The 20,057-nt window shown below is 42.0% G+C and overlaps 3 protein-coding genes across 7 annotated transcripts; 2 read left to right on the top strand and 1 right to left on the bottom strand.

Annotated features, from left to right (window-relative positions):
- Positions 1–821: 821 nt before the first annotated feature.
- mtmr6 (myotubularin related protein 6) lies at positions 822–6,273 on the bottom strand. Its single transcript, XM_037279381.1, has 15 exons — positions 6,048–6,273; positions 4,541–4,672; positions 4,211–4,373; positions 3,979–4,136; positions 3,586–3,714; positions 3,377–3,511; positions 3,173–3,305; positions 2,983–3,092; positions 2,669–2,794; positions 2,550–2,599; positions 2,328–2,421; positions 2,152–2,258; positions 1,818–1,952; positions 1,625–1,751; positions 822–1,454 (listed from the first exon to the last, which is right to left on the bottom strand). Exons 1-15 carry the CDS (start codon positions 6,069–6,071, stop codon positions 1,098–1,100), a joined length of 1,980 nt encoding a protein of 659 aa, XP_037135276.1. The 5' UTR covers positions 6,072–6,273; the 3' UTR covers positions 822–1,097.
- Positions 6,274–6,553: 280 nt separating this feature from the next.
- nup58 (nucleoporin 58) lies at positions 6,554–15,321 on the top strand. Of its 5 annotated transcripts, XM_037279382.1 has the most exons (14): positions 6,554–6,979; positions 7,240–7,394; positions 7,522–7,551; positions 7,760–8,038; positions 8,106–8,268; positions 8,337–8,402; positions 8,513–8,687; positions 8,826–8,905; positions 8,980–9,098; positions 9,178–9,260; positions 9,529–9,730; positions 13,655–13,738; positions 14,113–14,211; positions 14,593–15,321. In XM_037279382.1, exons 1-14 carry the CDS (start codon positions 6,900–6,902, stop codon positions 14,760–14,762), a joined length of 1,785 nt encoding a protein of 594 aa, XP_037135277.1. In that variant the 5' UTR covers positions 6,554–6,899; the 3' UTR covers positions 14,763–15,321. The 5 variants fall into 5 exon arrangements, with proteins under 5 accessions (XP_037135277.1, XP_037135280.1, XP_037135279.1 ...); XM_037279385.1 differs by lacking the exon at positions 14,113–14,211; XM_037279384.1 differs by lacking the exon at positions 13,655–13,738.
- A 633-nt stretch (positions 15,322–15,954) lies between these two features.
- Positions 15,955–19,685, top strand: ropn1l (rhophilin associated tail protein 1-like). The gene is made up of 6 exons (XM_037279388.1): positions 15,955–16,137; positions 16,579–16,711; positions 17,241–17,364; positions 17,494–17,655; positions 18,007–18,182; positions 18,972–19,685. Exons 2-6 carry the CDS (start codon positions 16,581–16,583, stop codon positions 19,063–19,065), a joined length of 687 nt encoding a protein of 228 aa, XP_037135283.1. The 5' UTR covers positions 15,955–16,137; positions 16,579–16,580; the 3' UTR covers positions 19,066–19,685.
- Positions 19,686–20,057: the final 372 nt, after the last annotated feature.

Raw genomic sequence — 20,057 nt, forward strand, 5'->3', positions numbered from 1 at the left:
GAAGATGGCTGCACGCATGCCAAGCGTGTTTATCCGGACATCTTTCAGCTTTTGCCATTTGTAATCTGATTGAGGAAGTAAATCCAATCAGGTGGCAAATCTGTATGCTGCAATTCTTAGGCTCAAGAAATGTCTATTAAGCTAGAAACTCACAAAAATGTGAATAAAATAGAAATACAAGGTACTTAAAGTTATTTTTGAACAGTCTATGATGGTGCCAGTGTGAGCATGTAGCATTTGAATTTTACATCAATTTATTTTGAATTAAAATAACTTGGTCGTCAACCGGCGTCACAAAAGAAAATTCCACTGCGATGAGGAAAATGATGATTTCATCCTCGAATGTTCTTTCAATTTAACTACTTGTTTTATAAAATACTTGATGATCAGAATGGTTGACGTGAACCAATAGGATTTTAGGATCAATGTGCATTAGTCAGTCTGCTTATCTGATCAATGTGAGATGTGAAATAGGATCAAATGATCAATGGTGGCAACTGTTTACAGCTGAAGCGCTTCAAGGTCCTCGAGCCAGGGTTGGCTTATCCTCAGCCACCAGGAAGCGAATGGAATAACGAGCACGGCCAAAATTTCTGGTTTGGTGTTACTTCCAGTTTGATCTAAGATTAGACTGGCTGCGAGCCCTCTGTGGGGATTGCCTATTACATATATGTATAAAAAAAAAAAAAAAAGGATTACTGTCCTAATCTGGTTAATGTGACATTCGTCATCAAATCTCAGGACAGCACGCATGTCCATGCATCCAACCAGATTTTTTGTAAATCAAGTATGCAGTCACACACAATGAAACGCAAAACTAATTTTATCGTGGATGAATTATTTCTCATTTATTTTTCGATAGTGCATCCCAACATTCATTTAAAAAAAAGAAAAGCAAATGCATTTCTACAATTGTAAGCTATGACATGATAATGAGGCTTTCCATAGAGCTTTAGACTATACAGACATATAGAACATGGCCCATTGAGGACCATTTTGTAATCAGCACATAATCACGTGAAGAACAAGAGCTTTTCCACACTTTTTCAGTAAATTGTTATGATGCGCCTGTCCTTTCCTCACAATATCCCCGTTTCTCAGCAGGTCATGCGTGCCACTCCAAACTCCAGACTCACAATAGCCGGCTCCTCTTTGGCCACATCGCTATTGTACGTCCCTTCCAGCTCGCCGTAGCTCTGCTTGCGGCTCTCGGAGCCGCTGCTGCCCTCTACTGTCCGCTCGATTTCTGTGCTCTCGGTGGCCTCCTCGCCGACCTCCTCGTGCTCGTCTTCCTCCTGCTGCCGACGGGCCTCCTTGTGATTCATGGGCGCCCCCAAGATGAGGGAGTCCGGGCGCGGTGGGAGGGGTTTGTCAAGCGAGCGATGATCCCTGGTGGGAGGGGCCGCTGGGTGGTTGGCGGTCACGACTGGCGTCACACCGAGCTGGTGGAGCCTCTACATGCAGAAGAAGGGGATGACAAAATTATTCTGGATCCCCAAGTGTTACAACGGTGGTACATTTTAGGTTTCTGGGGACAAAAGTCATCATTTCTTGTCTTGAGTTGAGTTTGGTGTCATAGCTGCAATCACTTTCATTCAAGCAGTACTCGTGTGTGTTCACTTACACTCTCCAGTGCTTGGAGCTTGCTCTCCGCTTTGCGACTGTTCTCTCTCCCAGTTAGAATGGTCTTCAGGATGGACTGCCGTGGGTGCATGGAGCGATCAAACTGGTGGTACATGTTTCTCCAAAACCTTACACACAGAGACGATATCAACTGCTGGTAACCGGAAAAAAAGTGCACAAAAGTGGGTACCAACTTGAAATGGTAGGGCAATGTGGAGGGCTCCAGCACAGGCTGCGTTTCAGCATATGCGGGGCTGTAGAACGGATTCAAGTAGTTCTGTTTTTCGCTCATCAGATGCGCCCACAACGAATGAGTCCGCTCTCTTAGCCTGGGACGCAAAAACACAAGATCAATATTAACACCACAACATTTTAGGAGGCTAACCACATATATTGAATTTGCCAGTGTAATGGTCAGAGGGTTTTCGAGGTGTTTTGATTTTTCCTTTTTTTAATACTCTGCGTACTATTACGTAGGCCCCATGTCAGTGTATGGCATGAATGAGAAATTCTAACATGTAGACTCACTGAAGGTCTTCTCTCTGCCTCTGGTTGTTGCCGAGGAAGTTTCCATACTGACATGAGTGAACGTGCTCGTGGATCTGCAGCAGGAACCACTCGCTGAATTCGAATGCCTAGAGTAAAAGAACTCGAGATAAAATATAACAGTAAAAGCGCCTTGCATGTGGCACACAGACACGCACCTGAGGGAACTGCTCAGATAGCTGCCAGACACACTCCAGGAACTGAGTGAAGATAGGAGACACTTCCTTTGGGTCTCCATCCAGTTGGTCACACCTAAAAGTTGCAGTTTACATGACAGTAACTATTCATTCGTGATCAAAAATGCTACTCAGTTTAAGGAAAGTAATTTGCCCTTTACACAATTGAATTGTCTGTACAAACTTAAAAAGTTGACAACTTACCTATCTGCAAACTTGTGACCAAATGAGATCCAGTCTTTCTCGATCAGCACCTAAAACGACCAAACAAGGTGAGACAGTGGCAAGCAGGAATCGAGAACATCCAAGAACGTCAAAGGTACCATGAAACCCTTGATGGTGCGGTAGTAGGGGTCCATGAGCAGAGCTCCCAGGGAGCAGACCTGCGCTGTTCGGTCCCACCCGTCCGAACAATGAACCAACACGCTGGCTCCTTCCCGGGTCACTGCCTGGAAGGGATACATACGATACACACTGTGCTTTATGAGAAGTGCTCCACCCTTTCCAGCAGTTGGTGAAATGAAACCAATAACAAAAATAAAAGATAGATATAGTAGCCCAAGTCAATGGTTAATGCCTCACATTTTCATTTACAAATCTTATTTAAGTCACAATACACATAAGTCTTGACATTTACTTTTGCGAGGAAGATTGCTGCGTCCACAACAGCCTTGATATGCCTCAACCAGCCGCAGCTCTCCAGTCCTACCAGGTAGTCACTCATGGAGAGGGAGCGAGCTCCAATCACTGAGGGTCACAAACAAATCAGATCGCTCAAGTTCAATATCTGCAACCAGATGCTATTTAAAGCAGCGGCGGTGTTGGACCTTCAAGCAGCTTTTGCAGACTGGTCCTCATCACGTGGATGTTCTCGATGCCCACAAACTGGAAGCGAATGTTGGAGTAGTTGTCCTCATTCTCGTAGCCTTTGCCCGCCGCTCGGTTGGCGAGCGCGTTCAGCTGCAAGATAGTGGTGAGATTAAAAAGGCAGCGGCGCATAAACTACTCGTAGTAATCAGGTTTGGTCTTACTTTTGGCCGTGTGTCCATGACGTAAACAAATCGGCTATTGTGGTTAGCCTTGCTGATGGCCTGTAGCATGCTCTCGTCTTCTAAACAGCGTGCACTGAAGCCAGAGAGAGGCTGGCTGCATCGGCACACTGCCGCCTGCCATGATGGACACACGACAACGATATTGCAACATTAATTCATGAAACATTACACAAATCAAGTTCACGTACCTTCTTCTCTTGATAGAAATAAGTAAGCACTGGGAAGCGTCCTTTGCTCCTGAACTTGGAACTGCCCACAATAATGGGCTTACTGGCCGTGATGGGGACGTACAGGTCACGTGGATAAGTCTCACAAATCTGAGAAGAAAGGCATGCAAACATTCTTAAATTATTACATAACATGGAAGAGGGGCTTTTTATCTCCTTTTGAACTGGGATGCTCCATTTTAGGGGTACTGCTGAAGCTTTAGCGCCTCCTTCTGGACTAAATGCATAACACATTTAATGGTGTATTCCCTACTGTTCAAACCACATATAAAGGTACTTGGCTATTGTTTATAACAAAAATAGTTGCCCCAGTGTATTTTTTGTCACGTTTTACAGAACCAGAACATCATGGACCTTGTAGTCTCTGTTGACGTCCGTGAGTTGCCATTGGTCGCAGGGAACACCCATCCTCTCAAACTCTGCTCCTAAATCAATGAGCTGCCACCCTTCCTCACGCTGTTGGTCATTCTGCTTGGGATTGTAGGAGAACGCGTAGAGCTCCTCGTACGACTCTGCAAACAAGGAAGGAAATTGTCAACACAGACACCTACAAGATATAAAGTTCGTGTCTTCGAGTGAAACCCACCAGGTCGCAGAAGGCGCAAAAGTGAGCTGTAAACATCATGGCAGTCGCGTTCTCGCTGCAGCACAAAGTGAACCACTCTGAAGTTACGACACTGAATGACCAGTGGACAGCCTGAGGTGGTGAGTGAGAGCTTCTCCACGGATGCGATATGGTGATGCAAAATCTGCAGAGAAGAGTGGATGTCGATAAACATATTGTGTAAGGTAAACAAAATGACGGCTGTAGGTTTATTTTACAACTTTCTGACTTTCCTCTTTGAGGATGATTATTAAGGTATGATATGAAATGATAGGGATGCATTTGAAATCCAAACCATCACGATCCACTCACCCAAACCTCTTGTCCGGCAGACGTTGAGTTGTTGGAGCTGCTCTCCACGAAGATGAGATGCGTCGCTGTGAGGTACAGTGTGCCGTTAGTGGATTTGTTGCTGAAGCGGTCCAACAGGCGCACCTGCTCCACCTACAAGCATGCACGGGCACAAACATGCCAAAAATAATCAGGACATACGTACCTATGCAAGGACGTCATTTGGAAGCGATTTTGTGGGGTGAGGATTTAGGTTGACACCTTGAAGAAAAACCCTTTAAGAGAGTGTTTGTGCAGCATGATGCCAGCCGGAGCGCTAGTTAATCCTGACCACCTGGTGCTCACCATCCGCTAACACAACTAAATGCTAACTGAGGACACACAATACAAACTCCATCTGCAATGCAACTTCTGTCCGTATGTCATCATGCAGATCAGTTCATGCAGGAATGAGTTAAATATTCACTCATGTCACATTTTTTTACACAGCGAAGCAGTTGTGATTCCCGAGTTAGATCTACATAAACAGGTTTTACGCTCATGTCTCCAGAAAAGTGCACACACAGCCATGCTATTCTTTCAACCAAGCTGATTTCTGTGGCCACAAGGTCGTTGGTATTTTTGTCTGCCATTGCTGCAAACAGTCGAAATTGATGATTTATCATTGCAGCAATTCTTAGTGACTCAGACATTCTTCCTCCGTTTCCTTTTTCCTGTCCTTGTCTCAACAGTGATGAGAGCAACTATGCTCAATACAGGAAGTCAGTAGCTACGCATGTAAGTTTTGGGCGGTAATGGTGTCAATTATTTTCCTTGAAACAATTATGCTAATTGTTTAACTGATGCAAGTGACATACTTGAATATAGGGGTTGTAATTAGAAATAATTATAGCTAGCAGGTCTTTTCACATCTTTTGCAATCATGCATGTTTTAAAACCATGAACAGCGCCCCTTCATAATAATAATAATTCATTAAATTTGGAGAGCGCTTTTCAAAAACCCAAAGACGCTTAATGGTCTCTTTACAATCTGTAGCATTCAGCCTGATCTTCTTTAAGCGATTTAGCCTGTGGTGACTGACTTTGACAATCCAATTTTGTGCCAGTGCTTTTTTAGAGGGTGGTGTCTTTCTAATGTCACAAAAAGAGCAATATTATTCCTCACACTTATTACACTCAGAGAACACACGAAGATTCATATAAGGGATGCAGGAACATTGCTTTCTCATGCAATGCAATTACGAATTCGGTTTGCATTGACAGCTTTCTTTTTTTTTTTTTAAGTGGATCAATATCGTGAGGGTGTGACAGTTTAAAGAGTACAAATGAAGTGGTGCAAGGTGAAACAAAACAGATGCTGGTCACGTCCCGAGCAAGCTAGCGACACTTGCATGGATACACGATCATATCACACGCATTGCGGGTGCAGTATATGAAATGAAACAGAACAAATCTTGTTTTCAACGATCACCCTCGATGTGAGGCCGAGCCACTGTCTTACTGCATTTAGCTAGAAAATGTTAGCTACCTTCGGGGTTCGGATGTGCTCCATGTCTCCGGGTCGTAACAGCTGTCAGCGACTTCAGAGTTCACGCAACGCCTTCCACATATGATTCTATCATTGATCAAATCGTATTTAAATTGTGTCACACAATCAAAGAGTACGATGTCGGGTGCATTCAGTATGTTTATTGTCAATTACTTGACTCTGGCATCCGCGTAAAGCGATCGGTAGTCACGCCTATGCCAAAGGTGTATGGCTTTTCAAAAGAAGAGCTAAATCTAACTGTCAACCAAGTTTAAAATAAAATAAACAACTTAATCAAATTAAATATTACGGTAATAATTCTATATTACACTATAGGTCAAATATGACAGGAATGTGATTTGTACTTTGTCACTACATATGTGGTTTAACTTTATTGTGAAATTTGACTCTTACGCTTCCGACAGCTGTATGGCAAGCCTGGACCACACGTCACGTGAGTAGAAGAACGTCATGCTGGGTAATGTAGTCGACTACATTTTTACCCAAAATGCAATGACATTTTGTTGGTAGCAGGCGGGGAATAGGAAATTCCACGCCATGCGTGGGTTTATCCTGAGGTCTTTGTCATTTTTTATCGTTAAACGGGATACTCTTGGCTGAGACACACAGTGAAAATCAACCGGACTAATTTGAAGCTGTTTAAAAACGATGGTGTCTTTAAAAGAAAACAATTCTACGCTAAAATAGAACTGCTGTGGCCCACACGCGGGGATTTCTGCGAAGCTAACTTGCAGGCTATCGGCGATGCTGCGTTGCCTGCTGCTGCTGCTGCTCTGCTAATGTGGTTAAAGTACAGAGTTGCCCTTGAAGGTCTTTAATGCTCATACCACGATGTCTGGATTTAACTTCGGGACGGGAACGCTCGGTTCCACCAACACTGGAGGGGGGTTTTCATTCGGAGCAGCAACCAGGTAATTGAAACGCATGCTAACAAGCTAGCGTAAGTAGGCAACATTCGCCCGCACTAGTTTGAGCTACCTTAACATGAAATATCAATGGGCCATTTCACAAAATATTTTTACGAGTGGGTCGTCATTGGGCGTCATTGTCGTCTGACTTAAATTTCAACTAATATTAGAGTCTGTCCTGGTAACGTAAACCTCTGTCAGTCAAACCTGTGATGATTCGTCAGATACAACTGAAGAACTTGTCTCACTCCCATTTTTCTCAGTGCACCTCCGGCTAGTACTGGTGGCTTCTCGTTTGGTAATGCATTGGGTGCCACCCAAGCCACTACCACCACCGGCACCCCATCACTTGGTCTAGGAGGAAGTCTCTTTGGTCAGAAACCTTCTGGAGGGTTTTCATTTAACACGCCTGCTGCAGGTAAGTTACACCACTGCAACCTTCTTTCTTAGTTGTGTGGGTTACTTACTTATTGATCTCCATCCATTTGCACCTCTGTAATTTCTTCAATTAAAATGTTACCCGATTTATTTATATTTTATTTCAGGTGCTGCTCCCACTGCTGGACTAACATTAGGTGAGCATGTGTTTTAAAGCAGATGTCTTATGTATAATTTAAAACAGTCTCCAGGTGTCTGGTTTGTTAGCAAAATGGTCAAGGATGATAGAATTAGAATATAAGCTGTTTCACTTGTGCAGGCAGCAGTTCAAGTCTTGTATCCACACGTTAAAACACTGCGAGTTAAGACAGGATATTATAAGTTATAATTCTTGCCTGTGTCCAGGGGCTGCAGCTCCTACAACAGCCTCAAGTGGCTTCAGCCTAGCCTTCAACAAACCCACTGGCTCAGCTGCGCCGTTCTCCCTCACTGCTGCTACCACAAGCGCCACGTCTGTCCCCACTGCCACGGGTTTATCATTTGGCTCTGTCTTGACATCAACGGCACCACAGCAGCCCGGGGTGACGGGCTTCGGGCTCGGCCTCGGCAGCACGACAAGCGCGGCAGCTGTCGCAACAGTTCCTTCACTGGGTGCCAGTCTCTTTGCCAGCACCCTGGCTACAGGTTAGCAAACAAAACATTATATGATTCAGAATGATCCATCAGCCCGTCTGTTCTCTGTATATTGCAGGTTTGGGTCAGACCGCTCTTGGAGGAGGGGGCTTAACATTAGGTTCTTTATTAGGCACTTCAACAGCAGCCACGGCAGCCCCTGCTCCCAGTATTGGCTTGGGCGGGGTTGACTTCAGTGCCTCCTCTGAGAAGAGTGACGCCTCATCTGGAGCCAATGCCCAGTAAGTCATGCACATCCGTGTACATACCGTACGCCGCAAATACTCAATGATCTTTCTCCTCCTCTAAGGGACAGTAAAGCTTTAAAGGATGAGAACCTGCATCCGGTCATTTGTCAAGATGTTGAGAATTTCCAGTAAGTATGAATTAAAAGTGCCTTTTTAAATCCTTATTTTTTTTACATTATTTTGTGACAATTGTTGCCTTCATTCAGTCTAAATCTGTGTTTCCTTATTTTTCCCCCAGAAAGTTTGTCAAAGAACAGAAACAGGTCCAGGAGGACATCAGCAGGATGTCGTCTAAGGCAATAGCCAAAGTCCAGGATGACATCAAGACCCTCAGGCAACTTCTCTCTGTCAGTGCCAGTGGGCTGCAGCGCCAGGCTCTTGCAATTGACAAGCTAAAGCTGGAGACTGCACAGGTACGGTAGCTACAGACGCAACCTTTACACCTCGTCCTTATAAACCAATACAACCCTAAAATGATCTTTCTGTAAATGTATTTCAAATGACAATCCTCCACCTCGAATGATTTAAAATCTTCTATTCACTCAATTAAGGAGCTGAAGAATGCGGACATTGCACTTCATACACAAAAGACGCCTCCTGGACTTCAGCATGAAAACACAGCTCCTTCAGAGTAAGTGGCTTTTCACAACTTCCTGAGTTCATTTCATCAAGTCATTCATGGAGAAAATAAAACTTTTTGTTTAGTTATTTCCGTTGTCTGGTGGAGCAGTTTGAGGTGCAACTGCAGCAATACAGACAGCAGATCGAAGAGCTGGAAAATCACCTGACCACACAGAGTAGTGGTTTTCACATCACCCCTCAGGGTCAGAGCTGTTAACACTGTCTATCGGCTGTCATTATTATATTCGCTGAACACTTTTCTTTGAAAAATCCTCTTCCCAGACCTGACCATGGCCCTGCAGAAGTTGTATCAGACGTTTGTTGCCCAGGCCGCCCAGCTTCAGTCTGTACATGAGAACGTAAAGGTCAGCACAAACTCTATGGAATGACTGTTTGACCCTTAAGTCTTTCATGCAGCTCACATTTTTCCTGCGGCAAGCAGGGGGTAACCTAATATATTTGAGAAACACCCAAGTAAATACATCTGAACTGTACTTAAGCCACTGCTAACATGCCGTTTGACCGTAAAATTCATAAAACGATTTTATTTTCCCCGCATACCACTAGAGAGAGCTGTATTTTATTGTTGTGCATCATATCATATGGCTGTTTTTCTTTGGTCCTATGTTTTAGATCTTAAAGCACCAGTACCTCACCTACCGCCGGGCCTTTTTAGAGGACTCAACTGACGTCTTTGAGTCCAAGCGGGCGTCCAACAGGAAGTGGCAGAGCACGCCACGCGTTACCACCGGTCCGCCCCCATTCTCAAGTGTGCCAAATGCTGCAGCGGTGGCCATGGCAGCCACACTGACCCAGCAACAGCAGCCAACTACAGGTCTGACTGCCTACAAGTTTTAGAATGTTCTCGTCGAGTTTGAAACGACACCAGTTTTCATGAGTATCAAGTTTTATTGGTGTAAAAAGGAGGGGAAAGTTCTTGCTTGTATTCTTGAAGGAAATCCGTAGAGAAAAGGGAAAAATGTCTCTCCTTAATTGCAAATAGTTTTATGCCTTACCGTCACATCTCTGATGCCTCACTTTATGGGCTGGATTGATTTATCTAACTCGCCTTACGGTACAAGACCAGTTTAAGTGGAAACCTTCGTTACCCCGACTGAGCCAAAATAATTGGAATGTCACACTCATGGCCAAGAATTGTATTGCTCCACTTTATTCTATGCTTTAATTGAGCCCACCCAATCAGTATTTTTATTTTCCATGACTAGTTTGACTTTTGGACTAACGGTGAGTGACGAAGGATGCAAACTTCAGCGTGGCAGCTGTTTTAGTTTCATTTTCCCTTTTAGTCTGTTAATGACCACCACAAGACTGATTTTAATAAAGTTCTCGGTTGTTTCTAGTAGGAAAACGTAGGATCTATTTTCTAAATAATGCCGTAAAAAAATACGGTGGTTCTGAAGCATGCCTCTTGTGTTGTACAGGGTCCGGCCAGTAATAGGCATCTCTTAAAAAAACAAACAACAAAAAAACACTTATCTATTATTACGTGGTATAAAATACACAAGGTCTGTTAGCATCACACAGCAGTCATTCCATTTTCCACTAAGTACCTAAAACAATATCATGGTTCGTGATATATTCAAACCAGTCAAACTGGCTAGCATACACGTTTTACTGGTTGTACATACCAGTATTTTGTCAAATATTTGGTGAAATCTGCACAGAAATAATCCAATACTAATCTCATACAGTATTTATGATATCATTGTTCCACCAGCTGAGCACTTCATAGCACAACTTCATAAGTGACTTTTAGCTTGTTTACTGTGACATCAGGGCACACTAGTGGACATTTGTTTGTCTTTCTTGTGAAGAATCAGTAATCAAGGTGCAGATTCGAGAGCAATATTGCACTGTGGAGGCAGTGGCAGTATTTTATTTTTTTCCCCCATCGGTCCGACACTTGAAGAAACCTGGTTGTAGTTTTCACATCTTTGTAGCCAAAGCTTCCATATTCCAGTGGAAATTATTCTGGTCGAACCACAACCAAACTGTAAAGCTCCGCATTGCTCATGTGAAATATTGGAGCTTGGGTATTACCGCCATGCTGCATTCTGTAAAAGGGATAGGCACGACTAAATAAAATGTCTTTCAGTATTTCGCTATTTCAATAATTCATGGTCCCTGCTTGTACGCCATGAATGTCCGACTCAGTAGGTGGGCCCTTTCCGGGAATAGGGCTCATCCAGTCACAATTTCATTGCACGAGCTTTATGTATTTATTTTATTTTGCGGGAATAGAACATTTCACACTTGAAGAAGAATGCCTTTATTCAACAAAATTAAGATATTCCACCAGTGGGAGGCTGCTGCCATGCAAGGCACTGCCAGGCGCCACAAATTAGAGTTCAGTGTCTTGCTCAAGGACATTCGACATGGTTACCAGGGGTGAGGATTGTATCCACAACCTTCAAGTTGGGAGTCGAACACTCTACCAACCTAAAAAGGCAGTCAAATGTTGGCAGCCGACCTGGTCGACAATAGCAATGAGCTGGTATTTACGTGGATAAAAAAAATATATTTATAATGGCAATGAGCTGATATTTTTACCTATTTTTGGGTTGTACTGACACTGATACACATCTAGTGTTTGTGTGGAAGTTGAGTTGTAGTCATATAATATTGGGACATGATTGTGGTGTATAGAGCTGAAAAAGATTGAGAATTGTGTCGACGTACCAATATTGATAGATTTGAGTGTTTCACCCACCTTTTTTTGGGTCCTGAAGAAGTGCCAGGCCTGCTCTCGCTTTGATGAACTGACTCGTTCGGTGTGTGATGTGACATCATTGTTGTGATGTCAGGTATTTTTCATCTCTGAAGTGGTAATCCATACATTTGCCAGTACGAACTAAAAGCAATATTTTCTGGAATGCAACGTGAGTTGTCATCATTTAATAGACTTTCTTTCAGTATTTATTGACTTCTGTTTACATGATGAGAGATGGCGTCATGGACAAAACAATTGTTGAAACTGTGATGCTACATGGTGCTGGCTCAAAGCGATCTTTACATTTGTGCTATTATGCGTCAAAGTCAAATGTGCCAAATGACTCAGGACTACAAGCGAAATTGTGTTCAACGGTGACTTAGAAATCAAGAGAAGTCGTGGTTGTGAACTGCTGAAATTTCATTTTGAGTCATATTTGAATTCATTTTAAATAGAAATACTTGATTGCAGGATCATTAGGCAGTCATCACAAACCATTTTTTGAAGCTTGTAATTAATGTTATTATGACTAAGTACAGATAGTTGGCATTTGGAGGCGTTCGGGCACAAAATTGTTTAAGCTGTGTCCTGACCACACTTTTTTTTTTTTTTTTTTTTAAATCATACATTGGAATCTTTTTAACATGTCTTCCACCGCCGTACTTAGCTTGACATCTACACTGGTTGCATTAGTGTTAACACTGTTTGGTACTTGAAGTCAGTCAGCGCTAATTCGAGTACAGTACATCTGTCTCTTTGGCTTTCAGACTGTTCCTATTCTATGATTTTATTCTTTTTATAAACTACCTTTCTTCTCAATATGGCTTCTTAGAGGTTTGAGTTAATTGACAAGGACTGTTGAGTTCTTGACACATCTGAAGACAAACGAATGTGCATGAATTACTCGCGAGATAAGCAACACTGATGGAGAGCGGTTTCAAGTATTGCTGGTTTGAAAACCTACAACGACTTCCACTCTAACTTATCACTGACTCATGTTTTTTTAGAAGTTTACAGTGACTGGCAGCCCTGAAATGCCAAATCCTTGTGTCTTATCTCGCGCTTCAATGCTTTGACTTGTATTTAAACCTATATAACCAATGCCTGTTGAAATAGTATATTTAATATATGATATGGTGTGCCTTTTAAACTATATTCAATAACAGTGTGTGATGCTTTTTTTTAACAGAAGCTGGTTCATTCACTCTGAAATCTTGACTCTTTGGAAACTTGTCAAATGCAGTTAGTAGCAGTAGCAGTTAGTAACCTACTACTACCGATTGTTCTAAACTTGTTTGTTTCTGTAAATTGACCTGCATATTTAATTGACAATAAAACATTTTTTTTTTAAACAAAGAAATGGTTGTCCGTGTTTATTTTCAGCTGAAGCAAATTTATGAGAGAAACAAAGACAAGTTTTGGAGTGAAAGAACTAGCCACATGTTTTCACACAGTCAACTAAAGTAGCCTTACTGTTGATTTTATTTTTTAAACATATTTTAACTGCAGTGGAACTTCCATAGTTTAGTGTGCTCCAGAAATCATATTTTGAGTTGTGTAAAATCTTTTTTTTTTTTCCCACATGATGCCATCACAGTAGGATAACACTTTCTTAGTATATGAGCTGTACACTTGTGTTTCAGTTACATTCAAATTAATTTGCTGGGAGCTTAAGAGCCTTGCTAAACACATTCATTTACCGTCTATTACATGCATGCAGGACATTTTCAAAAGGTCATTTTTATTCTATAGCAATTATTAGATTTTTCTGAAAAATATAGGATTTTAAATTTCTCATATTCTAAAAAAGATGGTACTTTCTCAACTGATGTTAGTCAACTTTGGAGGTTCCACTGTGTACTAGCAAAACTGTGTACCTTCAAAATCGACTTTTTTAAAATGAGAAAAATAAGAGGATTGTTGATTTGTGGCAAATTTGAGTTTTTGTATTATCAGTCTGTAAGTTGGGGAAGATGCTCTGTCAAAGAAAGCTTTAAAAAGAGTAAAGAATGTCTTCGTGTGCCACAGGGAACCAGGCACCTTTGGGAGGAGGGTTTGGCAACCCCTTTGCCACAGCAGTGGGCACTAGTTTGGGCTCGACCACTTTGGGAGGTATTGCCTAAGTTTTTCTTTTAATTTTTACTCCTCCAAGTTTGATAGTGACTGTGTGAGGTAGCAGTGAGTGTTGAATCTGAGCTTGGCTTGCCACTTCCGTCTTGGTGTAAGGCATATGTGCGTTCAAACCACCAGTAAGCTGCTGCTCTTGTGTTATGGCAGTTTTGGATTCATGCAAAAAAAAAAAAAAACTACTTGACCTGAAATGCAAAGTGGTCTGAACGCACACCAGATAGGTTCTCTTTGCTTTGCCATGCTGTATGCGTTTCCAGTACAGACCATGCTAGCTCTCTAGCTATCTTGTGCAGGCTCACCAAGTCTAAGCTGTGCTCGGGCGTCTGACTGACTGCCATTGTCTTACTCTCCTACAGGTTTTGGTGCAGGGCCAGGATTTGGTGGGGTGGGGACAGGGGGTTCTTCTTTTGCCTTCGCCACCACCACTAAGCCCACAGGAGGCAGTCTGAGTGCAGGTACATGTGGAATGGAACTCCCCATGCATGATTGGTTGGCATGATGAAGACATGCTGTGTGTCAGTATTTTTTAGGAGGATGTAGTTGGGTTGCTATCCAGCAATTATTCAGACTGATTTATAGGAATGTCATTTTTGATACTGGTAAATGATCTTAATAGACTTTCTAAAATGATTGTTAGAATACCTGATCTACTCACATAGCCTATGTTGTTGTTAACCTACCCCACAATGGAGGAAGCTTGTTTATGCTCTCGGGCTGCTTTTCTGGATTCAGCACCGACCGGGTGTCTTGACTCTGCAGGCAGGGTACAATGTGAAATCACAAACTTTTTTTTTTCTTCCCCCTAATTCTTTCCATTTTCTGTTTGCCTTTTCCAGGTTTTGGTGGTACCAACACCTCAGGCTTTAATTTCAGCAACCCTGGCATCAACCCCTCGGCTGGACTGACCTTTGGGGTGTCCAACCCGCCTGCTGCCGGCTTCGGTACCGGGGCGCCTCTGCTACAACTCAAGAAGCCCCCCGCTGGTAATAAACGGGGCAAAAGATAGAAGACTTAAAGAAGCTTGTGATTTGGATTTGTAGCTTTTTTTTTTAGACTATTTCCCAAAAATCATACAAGCACTGGACAAACTTTAGGGATGTTTTAGCACTGGAAATTGCTCTTGGATTTCCTGTTCTATTCTCCACTGCCTCTTTCCCTTCCATTCCATTCTATATTTTAACTATGGTCTTCTGTTGGGTGGGTCTGCTTGGTACCATATGTGCCACACATTAGAAATCACCATTTAAGAACAATAACCACATCATTATAAAGTGTCATTTATGACCTAGGACCAAAATCATTTTAGTCATGAAATCGACAATGAAATGTTAAACATGAACATGCCGCATCGCTTTTGGGAAGGTTCGACTTTGGCCAAAGTTCCGTCCAGAGAATTGAGCTAGGTTTAATAGTTGGGCAATTAAGAGTCCAGCTAGGCATACTTTTATTTTTATATCTAGAGATAAAAAATGCAAAGTATCCCGATAGTGAGTGAATCTTGATCATTTCTTTCCTTTGCCTTAGGCTTACCAATTTGTTTAGTAGTTGATTTTCTTTCTTAGTCAGACAAATGAAGCTTTTTTTTTTACCTGGATTAAAAAAAAAAAGCCTAATTTGACTAAAAGAAAAAAAATAACTATGAAACTTAAATGAAGATAAGGAATTTATTTGACTATATTACCAAATGATTTCAGTTACGCAAGATGTGCTGTGTATCCCAAAATAATTAAAATCTTGAGATGCACTGTGCAATTATGATAAACTTTTGTCTTATACTTTTTGTCCTGTGAAAATGAATTTCTTTGTTGAGGATTTTTTTGGAGGTCAATGTCAAAATCCATTATTACTGGTTGTTGTAGTTTTATTTTTAAATCACTAATCTGTATGACTATTTTCAAAAAGTCATTTGATAATAAACATTCGTATACGATGTTTTGCCTGATGTGGCATTATACTTCAACAAATGTTTGCAAGAACAGAATTAAGTTTATCATGGTTAACCTTTCTTCACTTAGAAATACAGCAATAAGCTTAACGTATTTATACAAACAAAAACTAACTGCAATATAATAGCCCCTTTTTTTATTTTGATATAAATGTTTTTTTTCCCCCCCCTCTTGTACTGTTTAAATGAGTGCATTTTACACTAAGTGGGAGATTTGTATTTGCAAGATGTAGTACTCTCCATACCGGCAGGGGGCGACATTGTGTCGAACGGAAGCCAAACAGCGTCTCCTTTGAGAAAGCGGACGGCGTGGCCCGTCGCTTGGCAACCATGCTGCTGCAAATGAAGACTTGGCTTGGCTAGCCAAAACGCGTTCAACGATTCAAGGATTTACAAACATTTTGTTGTCAACATTTCCCGCTCATCAATAGTCCAGGTAATATCATCTCCTGTATTTAGAAGAAGAAAAAAAATCCTTGTCTGAGTGCTTAATCCCGAAGTACCTAGTTTATTCTTCAAAGTGCTCCGTCTTTTTATTTCCAGAGCCAAACTCGTGGTCTTTAAAATGCTACTTGTAGGCATCTTACTTCACTCAACGAATTCCTTTTAAAAGTCGTCGACGGCTTAATTTTGTTAAACCGACTGCTTCTTATCAATCATCAGGGTTAATCCAAATAAGTAGACGTTTACATGACATCACCGACGAAGTATTGCTAATCAAGGTGCTCGTAATATTGATGCAAAGTATTGCGTTACGTAACGAGATGTTCACCTGCATGCCTGCCTGCCTGCGTGTATACTTACCTGATGCCACTGCTACCAATTTCAATCATCAAATAATTGGTCGTCGCTCATTTGACTCCGTTTGTGTTTGCAGCCATGCCTCCTCCAGAGACCATGTTCTGTTCCCAGCAAATCAAAATCCCGACGGGATTGCCTGAAGTCCTTAAGAACTTCACGAAAGCAGCCATCCGAACTCAGCCCAAAGACCTTCTTGTGTGGTCTGCAGCGTGAGTTATTATTATTTATTTTTTAGATGCTCTGTGTGCCTGTATGCAGCATCACTGTGCCCCCTTTGACCTGTGCGTCTATTCTATTTGCATTGATTGGCTTTAATTGGATCCCACGAGCTTATTTGTCACTGCACGTCTGGCTTCTCCTTCATAAATGTAAGACCTACCAGGAATAATTGAATGAATATGTGTACCCCCTCTGGTCTATTACTGGCCAGTGAAGCTTAGCCGTGTTCACAGAAATTAAAATGAGTCACATAGTGAATGTAATGTGTTCTGGGCTACAAAATGTGCAAATAAATTAGTAACCATCTACCGTACTGTGTGGGAAAGAGCCTATTGCCGCCCAAGCTCCAACTCTCTGGAACTCCCCTGCCAATTGTAGATATACCTTCTTCTTAATGACAGGAACACAGGCCCACTTAGCTCAACAAGCAACCATGGGTACAATATTTGAAATGTATATGAGCTCATGTGAGACTCAAAATTGTAATACTTGTACTAATCACATGCTCATTTTTTATAGCTACTTTGAAGCATTGGCTAAAGGAGAGACGCTGCCAGTCAAGGAGAGGCTGGAGCTTAATTTTGACAGCCAAGCCAAAGATGGTATGCTGACTCCAGGTCTGCTAAAGACGCTTCACAAGCAGGTATTTTCACTGATAAAGGTGTTGGTCTTCACATTTTTAAGACGGCAAAAAACATCCCATTTTCTTAGGGTGTCGTTATTATATCAGCATTTCTTTTTTTGTTTTTAATGTTTCTGATCCACTGTATAGCTGTCCACTGCAGAAACATGCGACAGAGCGACGTTGCAGGACAAATGGCAAGCTTTATGTCTGCCCATGGAGCAGCTGGAGAACATGTTGATCCTGGGCAACTTTGGCATGGACGTCAGCTGCATGGAGTTTTTTGCGCTGGGCTGCACTGCTCTGGGAGATGTAAGATTTTTGCATGATGACTTTGTTTGAGATGTAAAACGGATATTTAGCTAGGCCGTGAGTGATTTAAATGAATTTATTACTACTACTGCAAGGGGGCAGACGGAGGGAGCATCATTTAAAGTCATGGAAGGCATTCACGGGCAATGACCTCCAATGACATCCACACTGAGTGACAGTAAATTTCAAGCATGGCAAACTCTTGCGGATGATGTGCACAATGCTCGTTGAGCTGGAAAAAATAATGAAGTCAATGCTGTTCAACACTTTGACCACACGAGGGCAGTCAAGCTCTGTATTACCGGTGCTTTAGTGCGTATTCCAACATGCTGTGTTTGTGTCTTTTCCAAGTCTCTCAAGACCTCCCTCAAGGTCGCCTGTGAGATCCTGACTGAGGATGAGGAGGGGGGAGCTGCAAGGATCCCCTTTGAGATATTTTCATTGCTATGCACCTACCTAGCTAACCTGGACCCAGATATGCCGCGTAGCCACATCGATGGCTTCCTCGCTAGTCTGGAGCCACAAGCGTAAGTTCATTCTGATGTATACCTTCTTTTCCTTTTTTTGTAAGATTTGTGACAAGTGAGAACATTCTGACCTCTGCAAAAGACACTTTGGGAGTTGAGCCAGGTCCTGCGGCCTCAGACGACCTCATGAGATAGTGTTCTGACGCGTCGCTTTTTCTTTCCTGAGAGCAAGAAGCAGAACGGAATTGTTTTGGGAGTTTCTACGTCAGCAGGAAAGAAAGACTCAACAAAATGACACTGTTAATGAATTGGCCTGGCAGAGCTCCTTTGAGCACATTGCTCCCTATTACGGGTCGATATCCTTGCAGGGCTTCCTTCGCCATTATTTGGCTTTAAGTCAGGTTTGAGTTTTTTGAATGAGTAGCAAGAGACATACAGAGGGGATCAGTGTCAAATGGGTTATCCAGAGTTCATCGTTATACGTACAGATGACCTTGCAGCGAATACTGCACAGCTAATACAGCTTATAGTGTTTGCGTGTGATGTCGTGTTTCATAACCCTTGAAACATGATATCATGGCAAAGATATCAACACCTTAGCAAGCTCTTCTTGACCATTCAAAAAAACTGCACATCTCCAGCAACATGGCAAATGTGGCAATGTAGTGCAAAATAGAATACGAGCGAGCGGACACAAAAGGCCTCCTTATGAAGCCCTGGCTGTTGCGCAATATGTTACAGAACAGCATGATCGAGGCTTTTTGTACTGAAGAGAAGTTTTAGCAGTCGCTTTATTGGCTACAACAGCGTTGTTGGACATTTACTCATTGTGACACGGCAATGTTGCAGAAAAGCGCAGCACGGCATGATCAAACCTCTTGACTTCATCCATCGGGAGGATATGCAGCCGCCCAGTGACTCATCGGACAAAACAGTGTCATGACTTCTGAGTGTGTAATCTTGAAATGCCTGCCAGTATATGCTCAATATTTATTGTTTTAAAAAAAGTCATTGTGGAACTGTATGGAGTATCTGCAATCTTCTGGAGAGGGAACCACTACTGTGATTAGTAATCAGTCAAGCACAACCCCTCCCCTCCCACCCAATTGTAACCCTCTAATCTTATTGAAGTACTGATGATGTCATCATCCAGGCATATTTGGAAGATGCTTAATTCATTACTGAGACAACACTAACCATGCATTTTGTTCAATAGTTAATCACTAATTTCCAACAATTCAAATAACTCTCTATTGAGTTGTTGACATGGCTGTTATCGTTTGCTCGTGTCGACACAGAGATTTGTGTGTTTGCACAAATGCAATAATGTCTCTATTATTCTTCCATCTTTAGGAAGATGCTAAGAATAAAAGAAGCTATTTGTATTGACTGTTTGAGAATTGCTTTGTCACACATGACCAAACATCACTATAAAAAAAAATAATTGAGGGTCATTGCGAGCTGATTAAAAAAACAGTTGACATTTTATTAATTAGTGTTCCACTGGGAGAAGGTCATTTGAGAATTTCAGTAAATCCTAGAACCATTCAGGTAAGCTACGCACTGTTGTAGATGCCCAAAATCCATTCCGGCTGTTTCAATTTTCAAACATAATTTCCCATAAAAAATAATGTAGGGGTTTAATTGGTTCCACACTTAAACTGTCATTCTCTATTTTAAGTTCAAGTGATTACATTGTAAACAGAGTTTTATCACTTTTCACCATCGTAGAAGAGTAAAGTAAGACTTGTTTATTATTCTTTCACCGATACCGATCGCTGACATCCCTGTTTTAAACATACAAATTGTCAACATATGACCTGCGCTCCTAAATCTCAAAAGCACATGACTGAGATTCTTGTCCCAAAAGAGTTTGTTGTTAGCCCCCATAATTAAACTACAACTTCCCATTTATGGTTTGTTCGTAAATGGTTC

The sequence above is a fragment of the Syngnathus acus genome, chromosome 20 (assembly GCF_901709675.1).
Source record: "Syngnathus acus chromosome 20, fSynAcu1.2, whole genome shotgun sequence".
Lineage (NCBI taxonomy): Eukaryota > Metazoa > Chordata > Actinopteri > Syngnathiformes > Syngnathidae > Syngnathus > Syngnathus acus.